The sequence below is a fragment of the Thermobia domestica genome, chromosome 9 (genome assembly GCF_964235325.1).
Source record: "Thermobia domestica chromosome 9, izTheDome1.hap1.1, whole genome shotgun sequence".
Taxonomy (NCBI): Eukaryota; Metazoa; Arthropoda; class Insecta; order Zygentoma; family Lepismatidae; genus Thermobia; species Thermobia domestica.
In genome coordinates, this window is record NC_137462.1 from 42,396,337 (window position 1) to 42,423,399 (window position 27,063).

The 27,063-nt window shown below is 34.4% G+C and overlaps 1 protein-coding gene across 5 annotated transcripts in view; it reads left to right on the forward strand.

Moving 5' to 3' along the window:
- The first annotated feature begins 1,096 nt into the window (after positions 1–1,096).
- The window catches only part of gry (trafficking protein particle complex subunit 11 gry), a 98,986-nt gene continuing 73,019 nt past the window's right edge, over positions 1,097–27,063 (forward strand). The window contains exons 1-3 of one of the 5 annotated variants that reach the window (XM_081770988.1): positions 1,097–1,249; positions 12,536–12,778; positions 14,364–14,533. In XM_081770988.1, the coding sequence (XP_081627114.1) occupies positions 12,569–12,778; positions 14,364–14,533 (380 nt within the window). In that variant the 5' untranslated portion in view covers positions 1,097–1,249; positions 12,536–12,568. Of the gene's footprint in view, positions 1,384–12,507; positions 12,779–14,363; positions 14,534–27,063 lie in introns of all 5 variants that reach the window. The other 4 variants (XM_081770987.1, XM_081770986.1, XM_081770985.1 and 1 more) reach the window with 4 other exon arrangements.

The following is a 27,063-nucleotide window of genomic DNA, read 5'->3' on the forward strand; positions in this document are numbered from 1 at the left end:
GTAACGGTATTCTGGTATTCTACAGGTTTAAACATGACAGCATGTTTGATATAGGGTAAAACAGCGGGCAGTGATAAGAGTTTCTCAGAGCAGATGGTGTTCCACCTTTCGACATTTATCGTCGAATGGTGCAAATGTATGGTGTACCATGTGTTGATGTGACTACAGTGAGGTGTTGGGCCTGTAAGGCCAAGGACACAGATCTGGACACCTCATCATTGAAGGATGAATCCAGTGAGACAGATGATCATCACAAACAACGTGCTGATGAGTTGGTTTGTTAGAATCGAAGAATCACACAATAGGAACTATCCAATACTCTTGGCACCTCACATGAAAGGATGGCACACATTATTCATTGTTTAGAGTGTCGCAAGGTGTGTGCTCGTTGTGTGCCTTGATTGCTGACAGAATAAATAAAACAGAAGAGGTTACACATTTGTCAACAATTTCTGTAGCGGTAAGAACTGAAGGTGATGCATTTCTGCAGAAAATTCTTACAGGTGACGAGTCATACGCCCATCATTATGACTCTGAAAACAAAAGCCAAACCATATAATTTCGCCACAGTGGTTCTCCAAGACCCAATAATGCCAAAACAGTTCCATTAGTAGGAAAGATGCTCCTGACAGTGTTCTGGGATAGCTAAGGCGTTGTTCATTGTGAATTCTTGCACAACAGGAAGAATGTAAACTCTGAGTAGTGTGTGGCAACACTAAGAAGATTAAGGGCACGTGTCAACATCGTTCGACAGATTGGATGTTCTCCTACACCATGAAAGTGTAAGTCTACACACACAAGCCATTTGACTACGGTTGCTCTTGAAACCATGGAGTACACTGTACTATTCCATCCACCTTACAGCGCTTACCATGCCCCTAGTGATTTTTTGTTCCCAAACTTCAAGGAACATTTAAAGGTCAAACACTACATCTGTGATACAGAAGTTCAGACTGCTGTTTGCTCTTGTTTATATATATGTAAAAGTGTATAGGTGCAAAATAATTCGTTTTTATGTTTGAGCTACAAAGAGCTGAAATGCGGTATTTTTGGAGCACAACCTTGCTACTTTTTCATGTTCAGATCTGGCAATACCGGGTCGTAGTACTTAGAAGAAGAAGAATTCGCGAATTGTCATGCTGTTACTGTTACGTCGGCGTTGGCTGGATGTAAACAAACATTAAAAGAAACATCTCTGAAAGCGTTGTGTGATAGAATACTTGCTTCCTAATACTATTGGGAAAAATAGGTTTATTGCAAGTGTTTTGTATTAATGTAGTATATGTGAACTAACCTGTATTGTGATGTGCTAATGTTAATGTGTGCCTGGTGTGCTAATCTAATATGTATGCCTTAGGATTATGCGTTAACACTGCAGTAAAGGTAAATGTTAGCAGAAAAGTACTTCAGAAAAGGAAATGGGATAGTAGTAATTCCAATAAATTGGTTGGGCGATTTGCATGCATGTTTCTTTTGATTTTTAACACCAAAAGTCGCTACTGCTATTGATTTTGTAATTCCTTACTTGCGTGTAAGACAGTGATTGAATTTCACTCCTATTCTATATTATTTTCGGTTTAAATTTATGGAGCAGGTTTATTGTACGGGTCAATACATGAATTTATTGCATATATATTGATTTATCAATAAATCTGTTCTCTGTATCTTAAAAAAAATCACTTTTGGAGTTTAAGACTTGTATTCCTCGGTATAAATTCACTTTGATTGGGCATTAGTGTACGTATATCATAAAACAATATGGTGCAAAAAGCACTAACAAACTTGTGCTAGGTTACCACTAGGAAGCACGGATGCTGTCTAACAGAGTCAAGTCAAGAACGTAGGAAAGAGTCTCGCGCAGGAATGCGTCCTAGAAGCAGGCGCGACAGTATGTTTACGCATAAAGGAAGATACCGCAAAAAAACTGTATCTGGCGTGTTCAATTATGTATTTATGCGTGTCTTAAAACACAAATCCTGATGTGTTTTCATTGCTTGCACATTGTTCTAAAATAACATGACACATTACTTACGTATGAGTGATTCCATTTCAAATCGTCCAGGGTGCTCCACACAACTGTCTCAGATTTAGTTTATTTTTTAAAGGAGGAACTACATACAGAATTATTAGACCGATATTTTTTCTTTTTGCTGAAAAAAATTTTTCCTTCGATATACAGCCCTCCAAAATGGCCGCCCTCCTCTCGAATTACACGAAAAAAAAAATGTGTCATATTAAAAGATCTGTTGTAGAGAAACGAGTGTACTTAGTAACATAATAGCAAGAAGAGTATAAAGTTGTATGTTCCGGTGGAGAGCCAAAATTCTTCTATTGGTTCAATAGGAATCGCGCAATGTTGCCAACTTTGGTGAAATTTTTGCTAACTTCAAACATTTTTTTTCTGTCCTCACGAGCAATATTAACCATCTGCTTCTAGCATCGAAATCTACTCCATAAGGTCTCTTGAAAATGTAAAGGACTTAGGTTTCTGATTATTACATCCCACATTATAGCATGATGAAAAGCTGAAAATTTCATTAAGACGCCATTTTCTCAAAAAAAAAAAAAAAAAAAAAAAAAAAAAAAAAAAAAAAAAAAAAACACCTTTTAAAAATCTGAATTTTTTTACAACTATTGGAGAAGTACCTAAGTATTTAATATCCGTTAGCCGTTCATACGGCTGCAGCCCCTAACATTCGCAATTAATTATTGAAATTTCAATTTTTGTACAAAGGGAGTGTGATAATTTTGAGAGATGAATCCTGACATCAAATCCAGTAGAAAAATCCCTATAAACATGAGTCGAATTCCGCTTCGTTTTCGAGTTACAGGGTTTCCAACTGGGGACCCAAAATCGGCTCGCGGCAATGGAAAATAAAATAGAAATTTCGCGTTAAATCAGAAACTGTGTTAAAGTTATGATGAAGTTGAGAAAGTTGATTTGTATCAATATGATAATTTTTACGTGCGTTACAATTCGGTTGGCAGTGTTGCCAACATGGTAGAACTTTTATTTTTTGCCTGGACGATTTGAAATTGAATTGGTCGTATTTTTTTTTTTTTTTTTTTTTTTTTAATGCCTTTATAATCTGTAAATGCGCCTTTATCATTTTCAGTAGTTGTAGTTTATTTTTTTCTGAGCCCCCTTCGCAGAATTATTTTGACATGTGGACAGTAACCTTGACCATACAGTACAAATGGCACATCATTGTAATTGAAATTCTGTTACATCTCTGCGCTTGTATCTATTAGTAGTCCCAGGATAATGCTGTTATCCAAGAGCTCCCTCGTGGCTAAGCGGTTAGTGTATGCGCCTTTAACATGGGAGATCCGGGTGCTATTCCCGTCGCTCATGTGGTTCGGATCCCACGTTAATCTGTAGGTCCATGTCCACTGCTGAACGTAACACTAAACTCAAATTTTAAAAATCCATTGATTGCAGTTCTGCCTATTATTTTTATAGGCCTGACTCTTTTGATAACGTCTCCTACTACGACCTCTTGTTCTGATCAAAATTCTCTCTTTTATTCGAATTTGTGCCATTATTGGAATTCTGACCATTTTGTCTACTTTGACCTCTAAAATTCTTTTGATTTCCACCTCTAAAATTATTTTGAGACGAACTATTTTTTTTTCTGATTTCATTGTTAAGTTTAGTTCTATAATGTTTTCTCAATTCTGCTCACTCTTTTTGATTATTCTGAGATTTTTTCTTCAATTTTAGCACCACCAATATATATTTGTCTGGGATCTAACTCTGTTTTTTTTTTTTTTTTTTTTTTTAAATCCCATTATCAATTTCTGCACAGATTGATTCGTTTTTTTTTCTTTTCCTATTTCACGCTTCTGCTTCTTTTCTATTTTACGCTTATTTTTCTCTATCTTTAGCAAATCTTCTATACTTGCATCAATAAATACATATGTTTTGGTTCCTTCTTTGTCTATATAGTAAAGTAGCAACTCTGTCGCTATTAACTCTATTTTCTTTGTTCAGTCATGTCTTTGTGAAATTTATCTATTCAAAGTGGAATGTCATAAGTATAAAATTTATTATAGGTTCATTTTCTTTCTGCAACGTATCCCTAATTCCTTCTTAAATATCTAGTGCAAAATTGGAATTTCAAAATTTCGCAATTTCTTTTTCGAGTTATCATATTGTGCATTGTTTACACCCTTTCTTGTCTAAAAATATTTTTATCCACTGCCTACACTAATCTTTGAATACAGCTGACCATAACGATTTCTTATTATTTCCGGTGCCTCCATCGCCCAGTTCTTTGGAACTGCAGTCAGCCAGAGGTCCTCCAGGTTAGAGGTTGTGCCGCGGGCCGATTACCCAGCATTTAACCCTTTTAAATTCTTGCCTTTTTCGGCATTTTTCATGAGTCTCAGATAAGCAGCGACAGTGTCATCCCTATTTACCGTAGGATCATGGTTCATACCTCGTTTTTCTCAGAAAGGAACAGCCTTTCAAACGGTACCACTTACATGTCCCTATGATGTACCAGAAGGGAATTATTTGAGGGAAAAACGGGATTTTTTGCTCCCAAAAAACTTCTTAAAAGTGTGAGACCCCCTGAGGCTCTACCAAGTCTGCGCACAAATCTCCAACAATTTGGAAAAATACTACGTAGTGTACTAATTACTTGTGACAAATTCGAATTTCCTGTCTTTAATAGTAAGGGCGGGAAATTTTTTTACCCATGTTGAGAGAGCATCAAAAAAACGCCCAAAAATTGCCTAAAATACACCCTACAAATGTAAAAAAAATTCTGACACGTCCTAATGATCGTAAAATTATGGTTCATACGTTGTTTTGTTCTGAATCCCTTTTTTCCCGGTTTGGGGCCCTCTGGCGCGGCCCTGGGTAAACATAGAGATCCAGAAATCACTTTCAAAAATACTACGTAGTGTACTAATTGCTTGTGCCAAATACCAATCTCCAATCTTCAACACTATTAAGGACGGGAAAAATATTTTCCTCTTCTGCGAATATTCCCAGAATGTTCCAGAATACCCTATATAAATTTCAAAAATTTCTTGACACGTCCCTAATTATCGTAGGATCACGATTCATACACCATTCTCTTCAGAGTAGAGCAGAATTCCAGATTATATTACCCTCATGTCCCTCGGACGTCCCTAACATGGGAAAATTTAGTAAAATAGGGAATTTTGCTGAAAAATCCCTTCTTCCCATTTTGGGGCCCTCTGGCGCGGCCCTGGGTTAACATAGAGATCTGGAAATCACTTTAAAAAATATTACTTATGGTACTAATTACTTGTGCCAAATACCAATCTCCCATCTTCAATACTAAGGGCGGGTTCGATTCCCGGCGGGAGCTCATGTGGTTCGGATTCCACGTTAATCAGTAGGTCCACGTCTCATATAGCCTCGCTGCTGAAAGGGACGCTAAATTAAAATCAACTCAACTCAATACTAAGGGCGGGAAAAATATTTTCCTCTTCTCCGAATATTTCCGAAATTTCCCAAGTATACTATACAAATTTCAGAAATTTCCTGACACGTCCCTAATTATCGTAGGATTATGATTCATACGTCGTTCTCTTCAGAATCGAGTTGGTTTTTAGAAAGTATCACTAAAATGTCCCTATCATGTAGCCGAGCGGAGCAAGAATCGCGAAAGTGGGATTTTTTGTCCAAAAATATCCCTTTTTTACATTTTTGTCCCTTTGAGCCCCTTTTCTATGTTGACGAAGAGATCCGAAAAATTCTTATAAAAACTAATGGGTCTACTGATTGCTTGTGGAAAATGTTAGGATTCTAGGATTAAAGAAAAGCTCACCAAAAAATGTTGAATTTAGACCTCAGTAAAAAAGGTAATTTGTAAATTGATGAAGTCATACCCCCTTATGTTCTGACGCTCGGAAGCGTATAGACCCTTCCAAGGCTTTCTTGAATGCCTCCTCTCTTGGAAGAAGAAGAAAAAAAAACGGAACTAAATTGCATTCTTAGTTCTCTTTTAATCGAATCTTTAAGACACTACAATATCGGTCGAAAACGACCGAAAAGACTTAAAAGGGTTAAAAACTTGCGATCCAGCGAAATACAGAGATAAGCCTCGGATATGGGCTGCTTTCTCTGGATGCCAACCTTGCTATGCCCTGTTTATGATAATTGGATTTATGATTTGGAAGGTACATGAATCCGGAGCCATTTGACGGAGGAGTGAAGCGCATGCGGACCTAGCAGAACTGGATAGAGTGGTGCCGTAAGTGGTTGGTGGGAGTGTTGAAAATGGATGGTGCATTGACGTCTTCCTTCATCTGGAGTGGACGTGCACCATTCCAGACCGGTTGTTGTGTGCGTCCAGTGTTCGGATTAAGTTTTGAAAATATAAAAAATAATAAAGAGCTATTTTTTTTTTAAAGTAAAACAAATAATGAAAGCACAAAAGATATAAAATGCGCACATTTTGTTCTCTTGTGAGTTGGTGGAGTCTATCTTTTTATTGGACCTGTTGCTTCTTTCAGTTCCAATTTTTTTTTTTCTCCGGGGCCATGCGTTTCTTGATAATGTTTATCTTGTACCCCATTCCTCTTGACCGTGTCGGCCCCGCGCTGATCCTACGGCGGGCTTATGGGAAAGCCAGGGGAGTGGCGTAAGTATCCCGATGTGAAGTTGTGGCGTTCACATACATTTTCTCTTTATAAATGTATATTTAATATATTTTTTTTAATGGGTACTATAACTTTAAAATCGGGTCCTGGCTCACCCTTTCGCAAAAAAACTCAAACAAAATAAGTGCGAGACAAACTCTCAAGGTATATATAGTGTGGAAAAGACAAGTGTCATGATGCCTGTAGTCCGATATCTTGTAATTAAAGTTAAAGATGCTGATAGTATCAATGCTGAAGCAAATTGTCCGACTGCTATTAAGGGCTTGTCCTCTTTTATTAATAATAATATTATTACTTATAACGCTGGACAGGTTAAAGATATGAAGAAATTATGGAGTGACACTTTATTGGTGGAAAAGGTCGACGAGAATTAAACAACGAAGCTACTCAAATTGACTAACATTGGACCAGTAAACGTGTCAGTGAGACCCGGGTTTTTTGAAAAAGCCCAACCCACCTGGGCCCATATGGGTTTTATCGGGTATTTTCGGGTTTAATTGTTTTTTTTTTTTTTTCGAAATATTTCAATGTCTTTGGGGTAAAAGTGTTAAAATGGGATTTATATTTTTTTAAAAATTATCATTGTCACGACTTGCAAAAGTTTTCTATTCACTGCTGTTTTTAAAAAAGGCCGCATTTTTGAAATTTTACGTTGGATCGCCGCGAAAATATATATATATCTAATTTAGAGTGTTCGTGCTTCTACTGTGAAAATTTCAACTTAAAAGACCAAAAATTGTGCTTTGTAGCGTGGATACCTGCTATTTTGAAAAAATCGCAGCTATTTTGAAATTTTACGTTGGTATGCCGCCAAAATCTATACAGGAAATTTATTGTCTCGTGCTTGTACCCTGAAAAATTAAACTCAAAGGACCAAAAGTGGTACTCTGTAGTATGTATGGTACAGGCAGACGAACGAACAAATATAGATCGCATCATTCCAAGAGCCACAGTGTCATTGGCCAAATATGAACACCAAATATAATAATTTAAAACAAAAATATAATTCATGTTTTATAAAATAAAAATTTCAAAATGTTTTATACGACATAAGAATTTTCCAGTGTAAAATAAATGGTTTTATTGTTGAACTTCACTCCTGATACTTTGTGCGTTCAATTACGGAAATTTTCCGAGCACTTGTTGCAAGACGGTTCTTTCCAGAAAAATAATTTAAAGCAATTAACTAATGTATAATTCATATTTTATAAAATAAATGTTTCAAAATGTCTTAAATGAAATTACATATCTTTCAGCGTACAATGAATAGTTTTATTATTAAAGTATTCAGTTCCGATTCTTTGTGCGTTCAGTTGCGGGAATTTCCCGAGCACTTCTTTTGCGATTTTTTTTTTCTTTCTTCGAAAATGCAGCTTTTTTACTGTACATTGAAACTTTCACTAGTACGGAAGTTTGAATTCAGCACTTGAAATAGTAAGCGTTAGGTAGTTTTCGGAACTCTAAACATTAAACTTCTTAAATCTGACAGGAATTTTTAGGTTATTGCTGGTGTTGATTCTACAGAATGTTTATACGAAGAGCAGTACCGAATAACTTAATTAAACTGTTATTGGAAAACCGATTTTACTGAAGAGTACGTGTGTTACCATCAAAGGTATTCAAAAGTAATATTAATAGTTTTACGAATGCATTACATTATTGGTAGCAGGGTTGGCTGGTTTAAACCAGAAAACGAAAAATGTTCGTAAAACTGTAAGTGTTCGTAAAATCTTGATGAACACACATTTGTGTGTTATCACGTTTCCCCATTCATTACTCAAAGAGATTATACTACAAAAGCAACTTTTGTTTGTTTTATAAGTTTATGAATGTTCCTTTGATGAATGTGATTTTTTATAGTTTATTATTGTTATGCAACTACAATCAAAGAAAAATTCTAAATATTGTTTTGCTTGAATAATGTTTGATTTACTATTGACAAAATGCATTGAAATGCCGTGCTTTTTTTTTTGGGGGGGGGGGGGAGGTGCTCATACAAACTCGATGACAGGCATTTATTGTTATCAGAAATATCTTTGGTATCTATTTATGTATAAATGAGTCAGAACCAAAGTGGACTCAAAAGAATTCGTATCTTCATTCACTTTTCTTACTGATATGCAGATTAGGTCATTTTATTTCTTTAACTTGGACTAATAAAAGTCGTAATGAACTAACTTGGACTGAATTAGTTCTTCTGTACTCTGCAATGTTTTGAAATTGTCCGTATGTGATTCTGTATAATGGTTTCACTTATGCAATTGTTTATCTTTTTGTGCTTCCGAAATGACTTTCTTGACAATTAGGCAATTATATTAACAAGTATGTAAAGATCAGTACAGTGTATTTTTATCAGGAGTCCTTCGTGAGTCGGCAGACGTATCACATTTGTGGCCAATTAGTCCCGGTTTCGAGTTCAAATGGAGGACAATTTCTTTCGGATGTAAGTCGAGAAACGGTTTTAATTCCGCTTTAAGCTTATGCGACCCCTTTTAGCATAACCCGGTTGTTGCATAATAACACCAAGGCGAAACAAACTTATTTCTGTCCTTATGTGATATAAATACAGAGAGTAAAACCAAAACAAAACAAAAATGTTTTTTTTTTTGCTTTTTTCAATAAAAACCATGGTTTTTGCCAACTCTGATTGGTAGTACCGGCTCCTATGGCCTTAAACCCCCTCAAACGTATGAGGTATAACGTCCCTCGGCATCGCCGAGTCGCCGAGCACACTATTCACGGAAGGTATTTTCTAAAATATAAAATTGCATATTTTACTTCAGATAGGCTATAAACATAAATCCATGCATTAATTTGTTCTATAATTATCGTAAGCTAAGGTAAGGGTTTTTTTTTTTTTTTTTTTTTTTTTTTTTCGTTCAGTGCATTCAGAACCTTATAAAGGTCTTATGTTGAATATTGTTGTATACTTTAACGTGAAAGCATCTAATTCGCCCAAGGAAAGTCCAAAATCTGATAAAATTCACTTTCAATATGACCACCTTACTTGTACCAATAGTATATTAACAAAAAACTCAAAAACCCAGGTGGGCTTTAAGGTGGGTCCAACCTGAAACAACCCAGTTGGTTTTTTGGGCTGGACCCACTTGAGCAAACTTTTGTAAAACCCCATCGTCTACTGAAGGTCTCTCGCGGTGTAATATCATGTTGGGACCTCCTAAACGCCACTGAAGAGTAGATTAAATCAGATCTGGCTGACGAGCATGTGGAGATAGCTCGCGTCAAAAGTAAGAAGTAAGGTGAATTTGTTGCTACTCAGTCACCGATTCTTACGTTCAGTTTAACTGCACTTTCGCTCGTTATTAAATTTTCAAGGTTGGTCCCTATATTCCCAGTCCCGTGCGTTGTTCCAGATGTCAAGATTTCGGCCACACGTAATTGTCAAGATTCAAGTGCCTCGTGTAATGCGAGTGCTGCTCTTTGTGCGAATTCTAACCAGGGTAGTCATAGTGTGGATCCCTGTACAGCGACAAAGCCACTTTGTGTCAACTGCGTGGGGGAGCATTCTTCTTAGTTTCCTATATTGAAGTTACTTCCAAGTAATCAAACAAAATTGCTTACAATTTTGTATAGAAATATTTAAGTCTTATAGCATTTGGTTGTGGACGAATTGGAGCAAATTACCAGATGGTTTAAGTTTTCATTTTACTTCTGTTTCTACAATCTTCAAATGATATATTCTGTTTCAAGCGTTGTAAATATCTTGTGGTATAAAATACTTTACATATGTTAATTCATAAGAATTTAATTAATATATGAAAAACAACCAACAAATTTCGATGTTGTTGATATTATATGTTTTAAAAGGTGCAAAGACCTAATCTTAATTTTACAATACTTGGAAAATAAGAAATTCGTGTCATAGGGACTTCAAAAAGTTTAAAAAGGATATTTACAAGTGGTAGAATTCAGGTCTTTCATCTTGATTTTCCATATTTAAACAATATTAAAAGGAAGAAAAAAAAGAGTGAAGTAAATGAGACATGTATGAAAATAACAATAGATAAGCAATATAGACACAGTACATTACAAAGATAAAACGGGAAATTAACAGATAAAGAAGTAGATCAACAATAAAATATTTAATCTATCAACATACATAACACAGCATCAGATATTGTCGGTCCAATGCCAAAACTGCGAATGTGCAAATTTTGCAATTTTCACCTAAGTGCAGTTTCATGTCATTTGGGGCACACAGATTCCAATACCAAAGACCCATTTGTGAAATATGAGTATATTAGAAGTTATTGTCAATTCCAAAAACATATACCTAAGTCTATATACTGACTTTTCGCTGCAAGCTGAATATTAAAATGCTTATAACTTAAAGTCAAATTTAGCAAATTCGCGGTTTTGGCACTGGATCGACGATATATAAAATATCATTAACAGGAACCATAAATTAGGACTTGAACGGGTCAAATCTGGGCCGTTACAATTTTGAGTTACAGTGACGTCGAATAGGTCCCTAATCCTCTGTTCTGCTTCCTTACACTCACCATATTGAAACAGAATTGTTGCTTCTGAGTGTAGACTTCTACATAATACAAGTTCACTATGGTACACATATCCCACACTTTACCCAGAACTTTGTAATTTGAAGAGCTTAATGATAATTTTGAGAGTACAAAATTTACAAATTACTTGCAGAATATATATTTACTCGCACCGAACGTTGTTTCCGTTACCTAATAAAGAAAATGTGGTGTATGTGGAAAGTGAGATATCTTACATTAGTAGGCTATCCGTCTCTCAGATGTTTTTAAGAATTGTGCTTACTTAAAGACGTATACATGTATGTCATAAATTATTAATAAAATATAGTATTGTTTTACGCAACAATCATCGAAGCTTTTGCTTTAATATCAACCCCACATAAATTACTGGTTATATTGTATCTCTTGAAAGTCGTAATGCATGTAGAATGGAAAAAAAATTATGGGCTGCTATAAACATATGTTCTTTCGTCCGTAATGTTCTGGCATTTCTCATTTGCTCGCAGCGCGTGAAAAACTGTAAGCTAAGAATAATTAAAGTTCTTTTTTTCGGAAGTGGAACATGTTAAACGTTCACATGCGAATGCAAAATCAGTGGTAACCTTTTACTGTGCATGAACAAAGACTTTTTTTTTTTTTTTTTTTTTTTTTCATGTATGTGCTATTCTTTTCGTGCAGAATAACAGTACAGTAGACTCCCAAGTATGCGGACTAATGTGGCAAAAGGGCAGGCCGGATAACAAAAAAGTAGGAGTTCTATGGACTCATTTCTTTATGAACATTAAGCATACTTGAAGAACAATTTACGAATACAACACTGTACAGTTATAATCAGGAACAGCGGTAAGCGTACTATATTGAGGTTCGTTACACACTTGACGAAACAGTGAACAAGGAGCGGAAAGCTGCTCTTTTCGTGTCACAACTTGTGTTTTCACACGACACAGGAGGATCGTAGCACATGCCCGCTTCCAATACCTTGGTAGTGTTGCCAATGCAACACCTTGCCTTCCTCATTTAATTACGATAAAAGAAAACTAGGCCGGATACTCGGGAGTCTATTGTACTCTTTTCATTACGTGTGCATATGGCTTTTCAATTACTGACCGCTGACAAAGCACCAGACATGAACTTTACGTATATCAATGTTATCTGTTGAGTGAATGAGTTGCATGAAGTCATAGTCGTTCTTCTTTCTTCAGTGGGAAGCATGTAGTGTGTTTGGTACCGTGCATAGCACGCTCAATGCAACAATTTATAGCAAATATTAAATATTTGACTATGAAATGTTACACTGTTTTTAAATTTGCTTTATTGAAACGTATGAAATTGTCTTTATTTCCAGGTCTAATGATTTGATATTTTCTTCGTAGGAACTGCAGTGAGGGTATTTTCATTCCACACCAATGGCTATACCTCCAGATATGTTTGATTTACCTATTGAGCTAACATCCAAACCATTAGCCCTCATTGGTTTGACGGGCTTGGATACTCTGAATAACGCCATACATAAAGCCATCTGGGATGCCTTCAGTAATAACCGAAGACCCGATCGAGCAGCTGTTAGTTTTAAACTCTTAGGACCAGCACATGAATTTCCTCCAGTAAAACCAAAGGTTTGTCTTAAACATAATTTGTTGTGATCAAAAAATTCAAGGTTGAAGAGTAGCTGAAAGAGTAAAATGCACCTTTAGACCTAGGACTGAACGCGTATCCCTAGTTTACCTTTGCCGATGCGGTAACCATTACACTACCAAATGTTTTCCCACTTCTTGTTTACCTCAGCCATAGGTTGGTAAGAACGTGGAAATTTAAAACTCTTCTCTCCCTTTGGAGAGCTGTTTTATAAAGTATTTTCTTCGTAACTGCATCTTAATATTCTATCCTTAGTCTTCCCCTTCCTGGTTTTCCTTTTTCCTTTCCCTCTATCGACACGGTGATCCAATCGGAGTGCCGAATAAGATACCCAAACATTCTGATTCTTCTCTTTCCTATTATCTTCATTATCTGGCGTCCTTCATTAATTTCCTTTAGTACGTCTTCATTCCTTCTTCTTTCGGTCCATGATATGCGCAGCATTCTGCGCCAACACCACATTTCAAATACTTCCAGCTTGAATATTTCAACTTTTCTCATTGTCTACGTCACTAATCCGTAAAACGCAACGCTCCACACCAGGGTCTTAATAAATCGTTTTCGAACGTCCAGCGACACATTTCTTGATGTTATCAGTCCTATTTACCTATTGAATGCTTGTTTAGCCTGCGATATTCTGGAACTTACGTCTTTTTCACGTCTTCAATCCGAGGATATTAGACTTCGTAAATAGGGGAACGTCTTAACGTCTCCAATTTTTCTCCCTTTAGCCATACGTTTGCCCCTTCCTGCCCTCCTCTTGTGCACTTTATCTCTTTGGCTTTCTTCTTATTTATCTGCATTTTGCATGTTTTTTCCAGTTGGTCGTTCAAGTGTGAAAGGGCTTCCTGCAAGTCCTTTTCGCTATCCGCTGTCCGCAAGTACTATATCATCAGCGAACCTTAGTGTGCTGAAAATCTGGCCATTTACTTCGCCTTTTTCGTTTTTATCAAAGAATTCTTTCATAGTCTCTTCTATATAGACGTTGAATAGGGAGGTGAAAGTCCTTTCCCACAATACTTATATTTTTATTGTCGAGGTCGTTTTCATCAGCTTAGATCATACAACAATCTGCTGTGATAAATAATTCCTGTATCTCTGTAGGTATGAAATAATAATAACAATTTAGAGTACAAGTATGCGACTGGACCAGTAATCAACCACGAAAAGGACTGGATATTGTGATGGTTAAGGCATTGGCATGTTAACCGTAGGTCCTGTATTCCATTAAATCATTGCTTATTATGTGATAGTCTTTAACCATTGTTCACTTGACTTCCACTCTTACTTAAGGATAATGTATGTGTTTATATTTTCATGAAGGAAGCCATTTTTGCCGTTTTAATCTTTTTTATACAATATGAAAAATACTTCTGTCTTGATTTGTTAGTCGCGATCTTGGAAATTACTCAAGAACACCCTTAGATTGATTAATTAAGTTTTTTCACAAATAGACAAAAGACAAAATATTTTCTATATCTCTAGAACCATATATGTAACATATTGCTTCATAATGGAGTAATGTTGAAATTGACAAAGTTTTGAAGTCGTATATTTCGTTTACAGAGAAATTCATACGATTGGTACATTCCAAAAGGAATTCTAAAGAAAAATTGGATGAACAAACATCTAAATCAGATTCCTGCTGTTATTGTGGTGTTTTATGATCTCGATTGGGATGAGCCATTATGGAATGAAAAGCGTCTGGAATGTGCCTCAAGAGTGCAGTCAGTGAGGTGAGATATGAAACTATCTTAACTATTCCTCAGTACTATGTAAGCTTCATTTTTAATACGTCGCACGAAAATTGTTCTAAAAAGTATGAACAAATTTAATACAGAAAGTTAAAATTCCTTACCCTGATACTTCCTAGTGTCTTAGTGGCACAAGCATTCATACAGGTAGAGAGTATGAAATTCAAAAAATAACAGTGTAGGACTGGGCCAAGGATCAAATGCAAGTTTCTGGCCTACCATTATGATACGTACTCTTCCTTTTTAGCAGCTACACTATATGACGTATCGTTTAACGTGGAAATGGAACCTTGGTGTCCCATGCCAAAGGAACGTACACTAACTTTATAGACACGAGTAATTGAGGTTAGTGTTTAACCAGTCAGATCACATGGATTGTACTATCTCAGTTTACATCTATTGTACTTGGTCAATTGGTATTAGTGATCATTTAGAATAGTTGACTTAGATGTTCTGACAACTAGAATAATCAACTATTCTTTGTATATGCCAATTCTTTATAAGTATTGTTAAGGTACTTGACTTCAAAACTAAGTAATGCTACGATATATTATATTTTTAAAATAATCCAACTTAATTTTTATTTACGTCATCTCTTATGTTTGTTAAATTTTATTATCTTGCAAAAGGTTCAAAAAGAAATTATGTCATAGAGTTAATTCACATTAATTATGATCCCTGGTTATCGTTATGAAACAAGCTACTGAAAGCTAGTATATTACATCAAAATAACTTACATGATAAGACTGTTAAATAACTGTTACTAAATCAGCATTTATTCTCAAAAATGTATCACAGCAAATGTTTTAATATTGTAAAATCATTGTATTCATTCTTTCCAGTAATTTCTTAGATTGGTAGAATTTAAAATATCTGGAATTTTGTATCCTGATAATTTTAAGTGTTTTTGTCAGCAGAATGTTCTTCCTCGGCTGAGGTTCCACGTGCCTACTGATGCCGTTGTTGTCTGGAGACTTCTTTGAAATCTACATTCTCACGTTTTTCGGTTATATAAAATGATTCCTTGGAAATTTAAGGAGAGTGTAGAAGTAGAAGGAGAGACGCGGATATAGACGTTACTCGAACCGCCGTAGAAAGAATTTCGGAGTACCTTCAGAGTATAGATAGACTATTGAACGCGTCACGACTTAGAAGTATTACGCATCCGCGACATGTGACTTGTGAATTAACGTTATGATATAATTCGAGCTGGAATAGTTTTTAAAGGATTTAAGAAGGACTCCTATTATTATGTGCTCTAATCACCAAACCATATAATTCCCTGAGGATATTCTTATATTGACCGAAGACAGAGATTTGGATTTGGATCTTCTTGAGAGCAAGGAATCAGCGACACATCAGATATGACATTTTTTTGGCCTAATTCCTTTATCATTATTAGGCCTTACAGACTCCAGATAACTAAACATAACCAATCTAAGTTACTCAGAACCTCACTTACCCTTTTTATAAACTTGTTTCAAATAAATCAGAATAACATGAACACAAAAGCTTTACTATTTCTCACATCAACTGAGTTCAGCTTACATATTAAACAATTTTAGCTCAAATTTTGGAGCGTAGTTAAGAGAGAAATCTAAAATATTTCTCTAGTTTAGTCTAGTTATTACTCATTAGCTACTATCCCCATACGCAGATAAAATTAGAGTAAGCCAGGCTAACATGATGGAGATGTGGTTTTAACCCTTAATCATGTACGCTGCACATAGGGGAATATCCTGTAAGGCTTACGCCTTTGTATCGATCGCAAAAATCATTAAATAATTTACTTGTGGAGAATTGCATGTGTTCTGTACTGAGCATAGATATAAATTAAATAAAATAGAACTCGATTCGCGTTTAATATTTAATTACATATCGCGTTTTGAATTCCATATTAGAAGAATGTGATGGCATATTAATTGTAAGGTAGTATTTGTATTTTATAATTGCTGTATTTCTTTCCTTGGTAATGAGAGAAGGTATTTTAACTAGAAATAAAGAAAACATTAAAAGATATTGATGTTGGAATAGAAAACATTAGTAAATTATTAACTCCACCGCGACAAAGTAGAAATATTAGTATTTCAAGGTTTCCAAGTGAAAAATTTAAGGTAGAAAGCAAAATGAATCAGGGAGAAAGTACATCGCAAGAACAGAAAATAGCAGTTGCAGTGTTTTCAGACTATGGAAGGTTACCTGGGTTTAAATTAAAGAATGATAAGGACATAGTATCATTTTTTAAGGAATTTGACGATGCATGTGATATTGCTGGTTACGATGACATCAAAAGGAAAGCGTTAATCCCGTCTGTGTTTAAAGGAATTGGTCGTCAGTGGGTTAAACTATATTTGAAAAGGAAAAACATTGATACAACACCATACGCAACATTAAGAAAAGAACTCATTGATGAATTTACAGGGTCAGGTTTTAACGTAGATATTGAAGATAGAATAAGGGATAGGATCCAAAGAGAAGACGAACCAGTCATAAATTTTGCCTACGATATTCGAACGTTAGCTGAAGGACTCGATGAGACTATGACTGACAAAAAGGAAATTGGACTTATTGCATCCGGCTTGTTGCCTTATTACATTGATAAGGTTGGAACCAAATCGTGTGCAAATCTAGATGAATTTTTGAATGATTTACAGAAGTTAGAAAAGAATAAGGTAAAGATAGTTGGGAGGCAAAATCGTACAAGTAGTGAACCAAAAGAAACAGTGAGAGAAATGTTAAGTAAATTAAGAAAGCAAGAAAGTAAGGAAGATTCAGATTTAGATGAATTAATAGCAAGAATTTCGAAAAAGAAAGAAGAAAACTAGATTAAATAGGAACTGGTTAGTTTAACCGAAATAACCAATTTGGAAAAGAAATTAGAACAACTACAGGTAGCTATAACTAGCTCGAAAAGCGATAGTAACCAAGAGCAAAGAAACAAACAGGCCAGGAATCAGAACCAATACAATAGCAGTAGAGGAAATAGTAACAATAACAATAGAAGACAATTTAGAGGTAGACAGTTTAGAAACCAAGGAAATAGAAATCACAATTCAAATAATACTGGAAATAATTTTGGAAATAGGAATTTTAGACAAAGAGGAAGATATTTTAGAGGAAATAGCTCAGGGTGCAATACTTATCAATTTCAGCCATGTAACGGTCAAAATTTTTATACATCATGTTGCAATCATCAACAGTTTAGTTCTTGTCATGGAAATTCAAAGCAAACTTGCACAAATAATCAATTAAACTTGAATGCCAAGCCGTTTGGTTCAAACAATACGTATCAAATGAATCAGTGTTCATGCAATGTTTCTTTAAACTAAGTTCTATAGTAAATAGCAGAGGCACATTTACTAAGAAAAAAGGTAAAAGATGTAGAGAAATTTTAGCCTCTATTTTTTTGTGAAAACAACATGGTCTTCCTATCTATTACCGTTCATGGAATGGTAGTAAAATCTGTTATTAACTCTGGATCGCAGATCTCAATTATCTCTAGTGAACTTGTGCCACCAACCGCTAGGATAATAAATAGGGAGACCAGAATAAAAGGAATAACACAGAACTTGCTTACAATAGACAAAATTGCAATAATAAAATTTACTATTGCTGGTAAAAACTTCCATCACATGTTTCGTATAATCAAAGACTTCCCAAACAAGTTATTAATAGGTAACGATTTCTCAGTGCAAAATCGCAAAAAGCACGAATTGATTATGGAAGAAAAATAATTAGCATACAGAGGTTTGGTCAACCACCATTAGAACTTGTTAAGCCAAAAGGGTTAGTAAAGAATTTAACACAAAGAGAAAGTGTCGATGAACCCACGAGCGTGTCAAGCGAGTCCGCAAATATTTTAAAAGCCTGTTTAGTTCCACTTTTATTACTCCGCGAAAGTGTTATATTTGGCCTAAATCATCTGTAACAATTCCAGTAAAGCTTATGAACGCCTAGTCCGGGAGTGAAATGATGCTAGAACCCGATTTAGAGCTTCAAACAAGGAAAGGATTTATTTTCCCTCGTACTTTATTTGAAAAGAAAGATGACGTAATTCAAGTTACACATTTTGCCTGTGAAAAAGTCGTCTTAAAGAAAGGTACTGTTTTAGGGAAGGCAGAAACCTGTGTTTCAAGAAAGGATTTATAGGATCAGGGTCTCACAGATGAAGAAATCGAAGAAATAATTAATGCAAGAAAAGAGTTTGATAAATTTAGGTAAGTAATTGGAAACAAGGCTGAACCTGCAGTTAGGAAGAAATTAGAAGATCTTTGTTATGAGTTTGCGGATGTTTTCGTCTGGAACAAGAAAACAATAGGAAAAGTAAAAAAATATCGCATCGAGTTAAAACTAAAGTACCTTTTCACATACCGCAATACCAAGTTCCTGCTGCTCTTCGACCTTTGGTGCGTGAACAAATAAATATTTTACTGGACCAGCAAATCATTGAGAGAGCTGAGAGCCCTTTTAACAACCCAATGCTGTTTATTCAGAAGCCTGACGGATCTCTGAGATATGTATTGGATTCGAGAACGCTCAACAAATTTGCAGAGTTCCATCGTATTTCATCACCTGTTAAGAATCTGATAATATAATATTAGGAAATACAGTTTTCCGAAGTCATCAACTACCATCAATAACGAGTGAAAACCTTGAATTAATTGTCAATTGGAATATAATTCACGAAAACGTAATTAATAGTACAAGTTGGGTACACTAACCAAGAAATTGTTAAAATTGAAAAAAAAAAGAAAAGAAAAGAAAGAAGTTCCCGATCCTCAGTATAACGACAAGGAATTCTTGTACACATGTTGTACACATACAATAAAGTGTTAAATGTAAACAAAATAGGCGGAAAATGAGATAATATCTGAACAAAAATAAAATCATGGTACTTACTTATGTAGAGTTCCTTGTATGAAATTGAAGGCGAATATTCACTCTCAAATGTAGAAACTTTATTGTATAGTACCTTGGCCATCATATTATTCCATCGTATAATTCCATTACTTTCCGATATACGAATTTACGAAGTAATCATTACTCGTCACTTATTCCCCCCCCCCCCAAAAAAAAAAAATCCGATTTATTGTCACTTAGTTGAGTTTTCCATATAGCTCAATAATAAGGTTTTCATATTTTCTTAAAACATATTTCTTAGTCATAATATAATGGAAGTATGTACAATTCAGAAAATAATATCTATGAATTTGGTGATAGCTTGGCTCATCCTTTCATAGAAAACTTTCACTTTATGTACTTCATGAATCTTATTTTCGGTTCCGACTTTAATGAATCATTACTGTTCCCCAGTATGCCAAATTCGAGATATTATATGATGTAATGTAATGTAGTTTTATCGTAACCGTAATGAATTGTAGTGTTCCCAAATATACCAAACTCAAGACAGTGTTTAATGTTGTAATGGACCGGTTTGATCCATTACAGCATTTTATGATCGGTTTGGCCCATTACAACATTTTATGTTATTTTTTGTTTGTGCCCTCATTCTTCATATTTACCTATTCCAAATGTTTGTAATTATTGTTAATGTTGAATTCGATCAATGATATCAATCTAATCTCCAAAGTAACAGATGACATGAAATTTATCTGCACCATTGAAATGTTGGCAAAATTGATAGTGAAATTAATGCCTGTTTTTATTCTTCTTCTTTGACAGTTGTAGTTCGATCTTGTTATGTTAGAAAGAATAGTTTTGGCATATAGAGTTTTGAAATGTGTAAAGAGTGATTTGTTGATTTTATGGACGATACAACTATGTTGTAGACGCGATGTTGGAGGAGGTGTTAAACATGGTGGCAGATGTTCAATCCGCGTTTTTGCTAAAGTGAACAATTAAAAAATATAGTTATATACGTGATTTAAATTATTTAAAAAGATAAACTATGAAGTGCTAGTGCTTTTTGTGAACCATATGTGTAGAGTTTAAGGAACAAATAATCAACAAAAAGTTTAAAAAAATAGGTGACAGGACACCTTGTTAATTAAAACAAAACAATATCAGTTTTGTCTTTATATAAATCTTGTCTTTATATAAATCTCGTGTGATATAACAACTAAGTTAGTGATAAGTTATATTTTAATATATACTCAGCTTAAGTAGCCATATTTTATAAGGTAAGATTAGTATTTTCTTTAGTTAAATTTTAAATAAAGAACAGGGATAAAATGTCGGTGAATAACGAAAATCTCAAGATCACGACAGATGACATGATTGTATCTAGTGATCATAATGTAAATGAATCAAATAGTGACTCAATGGAAGTAATAGAACTTTCAAAAGCAAATCAAAGTAAGTCTAATTCTGATACACAAGGGAAAAATAAAACTATGTATAACAAAGTAAGAGATAAGGGGTCAGAAGGTCATTCGTCAACGACACACATTAATAATGAACCATCAGTAGCTAACAAATATAATGACATTCACAAACCCCCATACATTGTTTTTCTAAAAGTGAAAGAAACAGGACCCACTCACCCGATGGCGATTAGTCGCATATTATACCTTGCCGATATCCCGGGTATTAGTAAATTCCAAAAAATCGGTCGATATCTCATGAAAGTCCAGTTCATAACTGCACACGATGCCAATGCTTTTCTTGATAATGAAGTATTAACCAATAACAAATGGCAAGCTTATATCCCAAATCATGCTGTCTCTAGCGTAGGTGTAGTAAAGGGGGTACAAGAAGACATCCCATTACAGGACTTGACTAGAGACATAGAATCGGAAAAAGAAATCATATCAGTAAGACGAATCCATCGTACATTACCTGATGGTACCAAAAAACCAACCCAAACGATAGTAATTACTTTTGGTTCACAAACCTTACCACTAGATATTGCATTATATTACCAAAAATTACCGGTCGAGTCTTACATCCCGGCAATCAGACAATGCACGCAATGCTGGCGGTATGGACATTTAACCTTCCAATGTAAGGATAAACAAATTAAATGTAGAAAATGTGGTGAAGCACATAATAGGGAACATTGCTCAAACTTACCTAGGTGTCTACATTGTCTACAACCACATGAGGCTAATGCACAAAATTGTGCGGAACGGTTGAGACAAAAACAAATCATGAACCTTATAGCATCAAAAAATATATCATATAACGAAGCTTCTCAACAACTTCCAAAATCAACGTTTCGACCAATGCCATATAGTACTGCTGTGTCATCTAAAATGAATTCATCTTTTGTTGGTACACCTCTTGTAATCAACAATACACAATTTATACCTTCATCCTCATGCCAGAATAACACGGAAACAATCTTACCTTCCGCAACATTAGAAACAAATAACCTAGATGGTCCCCCAGGGAAAAAAAGAAAAGAAGCCTATCCTAACATAAACTCAAAACGACCTCAAATACAAACGACTAAAAAACCATACAGTAACTTATTCAAAAGCAACATGGAATTGGTTAGAGATACCTCCTATTCCACTAACATCAATAGTAACAGGATAAACAAGCCAACAAACTCCTTCTCAAACAAACAAGATAAAATGCATGCAACATTACAATTGGAAAACACTCGATTATTTGATTCTCAGCCAGATGATTATAATCAATCAACAAAATCTAATACTTTATATAAATCTCAACAAATTTCTATGAAAAAAAAACAAATAGCAGCTATACAACAAATACTACAACTTTCACTTGGTATTGATTCCCCAAATGACATAGTTAATTCGATCATGAAACAAATTTCCCAAATTTTTGATTAACCGATATGGATATAACAGATTCTAATATATTCACGGTTCTTCAATGGAATATGCAAAGTTTTCGGGGAAAATGGTATGCTTTAAAATTTCTTCTGTATCTTTTCCAACCTCAAATTATACTACTACAAGAAACTTGGTCCAAACCAGAATATCCTATAAACATTCCTGATTATAATATTATTGAACAAGTAAGAGCTGATGGCTATGGGGGGATAGCTGTGGGGGTACACAAAAGTCTCTCATACAAAAATATTCCTATTTCTCTCCCCCATATACACTATGCAACCCAAATTTTAGCTATTGAACTCCCAAATTATAAAATAGTAAATATATACAGTCCTCCTGATAAAATATTAAACGCACAAAACTGGCAAACTTTATTTACTTCTACTACTAATTTTGACTTAATTGGAGCAGATGCAAATTCTAAATCTAAATTGTGGGGTAACATTAGAACTAATACTGCTGGATCAGAACTAAATTTGGCACTAAAAAACTCAAATTATTTAATTCTAAATGATGGAACCCCGACTAGACTCACAAAGGAAAACCCTTCAGCACCGGATGTAACTATCATTAAAAAAGACAAATATTTACATTCTGATTGGATAGTATTTTATGACACCTTTGGAAGTGATCACTATCCCATTATTACCACAATCACAAATAACAAAAAATTACCATTACCAGACACCAACAATAGAAGAACATTTTGTACAATTTACTCACCTCCCCTTTCAACTAAAATAAATTGGCAACAATATACCAATGAAACTGATAAAGTCATCCCAGAGGGAAAAAGTACAGATATAGAACCTTTAATGTCACAAATTTTGCATGCTTCGGATGTTTCACAAATAAACAACCAAAAACCACAAACAAAGTCCAAGAAAAAGTACATATATAAATCACCACTCCCGGCTTGGTGGAATCTAACCTGCCAAAAATGGGTTAACAAACGTACAAATGCTTTACGGGCATTTAGAAGGTCTAATTCAAAAACAGATTTTCTGTATTATAGAAAGATAAACGCTGAGACAAAAAAAATCTTAAATACAGAAAAACGTCAATATTGGAAAGAATTTTGTAATAGTCTAAATTTTCGTACTTCATCTTCTCATGTTTGGCGTTTTTTCCGGAATAGGAAACCTCTTGATTCCATATCTTCATTCGGTACCTTGAAGAATGTAGATAAATGGGGACCTCTATTTCATACAAAATTAACTCCTCCATATACTAACAATTCCCGGAAGGTCATAATCCAATATATGACTGGAAAGGAACCAACTAAACTCGAGGATCCTTTTACATTAGATGAATTAAATCATGTATTAGGAAATTTGAAGAAAAAATCTACACCAGGTCTAGACAAAATACGATACACACACTTAATACACTTATCTCATAAAGGAAAAAGTCGTCTGTGTGAAATTTTTAATTATATTTGGAACACGTCTAATATACCTAATATTTGGAAAAATTATGCCATTGTCCCTATAAAAAAACCTCAAAAGCCTATAGGCTCTGCAGATAGTTATCGTCCCATCGCATTAGCGTCATGCGTTCAAAAAGTATTTGAACAGCTACTTTTAAACAGATTAACTTGGTTCATTGAACACAATCAACTATTTCCTAAAACCATTTGTGGATTTAGAAAAAACTTATCAACATTAGATGCACTTGGAAATTTAATAATAGATATTTGGTCTGCCTTCCAAACGCGTCAATATCTAATATTATTATCAATAGATTTTTCGGCTGCATATGATTCTATTATACTTGAAAATTTAGTTTTTTACATGAATAAATTCAACATTCCACAAAAATTTATTCGTATAGTCCATAATCTCCTCATAAACAGAAGAATTTACATAAAAATTGGAAATTATATTAGTACACCCAGAGAAACGTCACGGGGGATCCCTCAGGGCAGTAAATTAAGCCCCACGCTATTTAATATATACATTCTAGATTTAATTAATACTCTAAGTCAAGAAACACACCTTCAATTCAATATCTTTGCAGATGACCTGATTATTTTCGTCAAAACACATGACATCCAATCAGGTCTACAACACCTGCAAAAGGGACTTAAAATTTTAACTAACTGGAGTGATCAAAATGGTCTTTCGATAAATTGGCAGAAATCCAGTCTCATTAATTTTACACGAAAAAAACATAATCCTCCCATTCATCTTCAATTAAAAGATACTATTATTAAACAAACGCATCATATCAAATATTTAGGTTTACATTTACATGAAAAGCTAAAATGGCAACTTCATATAGAACATCTTAACAATGAGGCCTCAAAATTCTTTAAACTATTTATTGGCCTAAACTCCAAAAAATGGGGTGTCCACCCATCAATTTTGTACACAATTTATAAACAGTGTTTAGAAACGAAATTAATGTATGGCTCGATTTTTTTATCCCCCATACCACAAGATAATATTAACTCGTTAACTGACATTCAATATAAAGGTCTTAAATTAATTTTCTCACAACCAAGTTTCTGCCCAAAAAATGCATTACTAGAGGAAGCTAACACCATCCCAATAGATTTACAAATAAGGCAACAAGCCTATAAGTTTATTCTTTCACGACTTGCAGTAACAGAATTACCGATCATAGAAAAGCTACAACAGATGGTAAATGATAATGAATTAAAAAACTTACCATATTATAAAAGGCTCCCGTGGATTTATGAGGCCTATATGGATTTAAGACATTTACAAGATCAAATATCAAAAGTACCGCTTTTACCCTGCTTTTGTGTTTCATACAACACTGTCTCATCAAGAATAGCACCCATTATCCCTTGGTATCCTACCAAATTATCGCATGATCTCTCATCCAAGATAGTACCAGCAATTTGGCAAGCATACATTGACAGACTTCCAGCAAATACTATGATAATCTGTACTGACGGTTCAAAAACTCAAAACATGGTGGGTGCAGCTATTTACATACCACAAGAACAAAAAACTATAAAATATAAACTTCCGGCATACACATCTATTTATGAAGCAGAAACATTTGCTATCAGGCAAGCCTTACTTTATGTAAAATCGAACCGATTTAATAAAGCTTGTATCTGCTCTGATGCTCTTAGTGTTTTGCAAAGCTTATCCTCCATACATTGGAATAAACAATCAACTTGGCTTCAATTACAAATTAAAAGTATCATGCTATCCCTCAACTCTGATGGAGTAGAAATTCAATTTATATACACGAAAGCTCATAATAACATAATTTTTAATGAAATAACTGATACAGCATCCAAACTGGCAGCTCGAGACGGCTTATCTGCAAATATAAAACTCCCATACCACAATTTTATGCCTATTATCAAAGAAAAATTTAAAATATACTTAGATCAATATAGACAAAAAATCAGGATGGGGCCCGGTATATATTATTGGAACATTACAGACACACAAATTTCTAAACAGTGGGATCAAATTAAACACTGGAAACGCTCAGAAATAATAAATCTTTTTAAGCTTCGGCTACACACGGAACTAACCCCAGCTCAATTATATAAAATCAATAAAAAAGACACTCCTGGATGTTGGTGTGGGAATGAAAAGGGCGATATAGATCATATTATCTTTAACTGCTCTTCCACCAATAAACATAGAAACATTTTAATTGATGTAATCACGAAATATCAAGGAATCGGCCCACATAAGATTCAAAATCTTTTGTCATCAAATAATGCAAAAATCAATAAAGCTATAATATCTTTCTTACAAACTAATAATGTCAATATTTAAAAAAAATGATTGAAAAGATTGAAAACAACAATAAAAACATGTAAATTTAATCTTTATGTACATTGTATTTGGTGTAAATTTCAATCCGGTGAAAAAAAAAATAAATAAAAGTAATCATTTTGCAATATATACATATATGTATAAAATATAATACCTTAACCACAAATCTATGGTGACAATCCTATAATTAGGTATAACAATATAATGTAATTATTTCACCGGATACTTAACAAGTGTGGAAATTTGATCAACTTAGTGGAAGCAACTATCTAGTGTTGTTGGCGAGACGGATTTAACATCTGCGCCAGTATAAAACACCTCTTTGGAGGTGAATTTCAAGACTTTCAAGAAATGTGTAAAATGGGTGATTGAAGTGTATGATACATACGTTGACTTATAAATCGTTAATTTTATGTATTTTGTTTCTGGACGTACTGTAGTAATATAAATAATGTTCAGCTAAATTTAAACGTCCGGAATCCATAAGGATTCCGTGAATGGAGTATATTCCTTTCTCTTAATCTCACATTTGGTGTATATCATATCAGGAATTGCTGTTTAATTTTGTATTAGGTCAAACATATAGCGATAGCAGTCACAGTTGTAATATCGATTCTCAGGTGCTAATTCTTCTGTATAATGCGTTGACTTGATCCATTAATGTAATTTCATGTTTGATGGGCTTCATGTTGTTAGAGGAGATCATTTATGATATATCCTGCGATGATGATGATTAATTATAATATATATAAATATTTGATGAAGTGGACCAATGAATAAAAATATGAAACAAGCTATGATAATTAAGTGTATTGTATACGTAAAATGATGATTCTCCTTAGGCACTTGATGGCTGATGACGAATGTAAATATGAGTTGTACGTCACGCATCCCTTAAATATATCTTTAGCGTCTTACCTGTATTTAATCGTATGTAGAATCAGAAACTGTTATCGACCTGAACCTAATG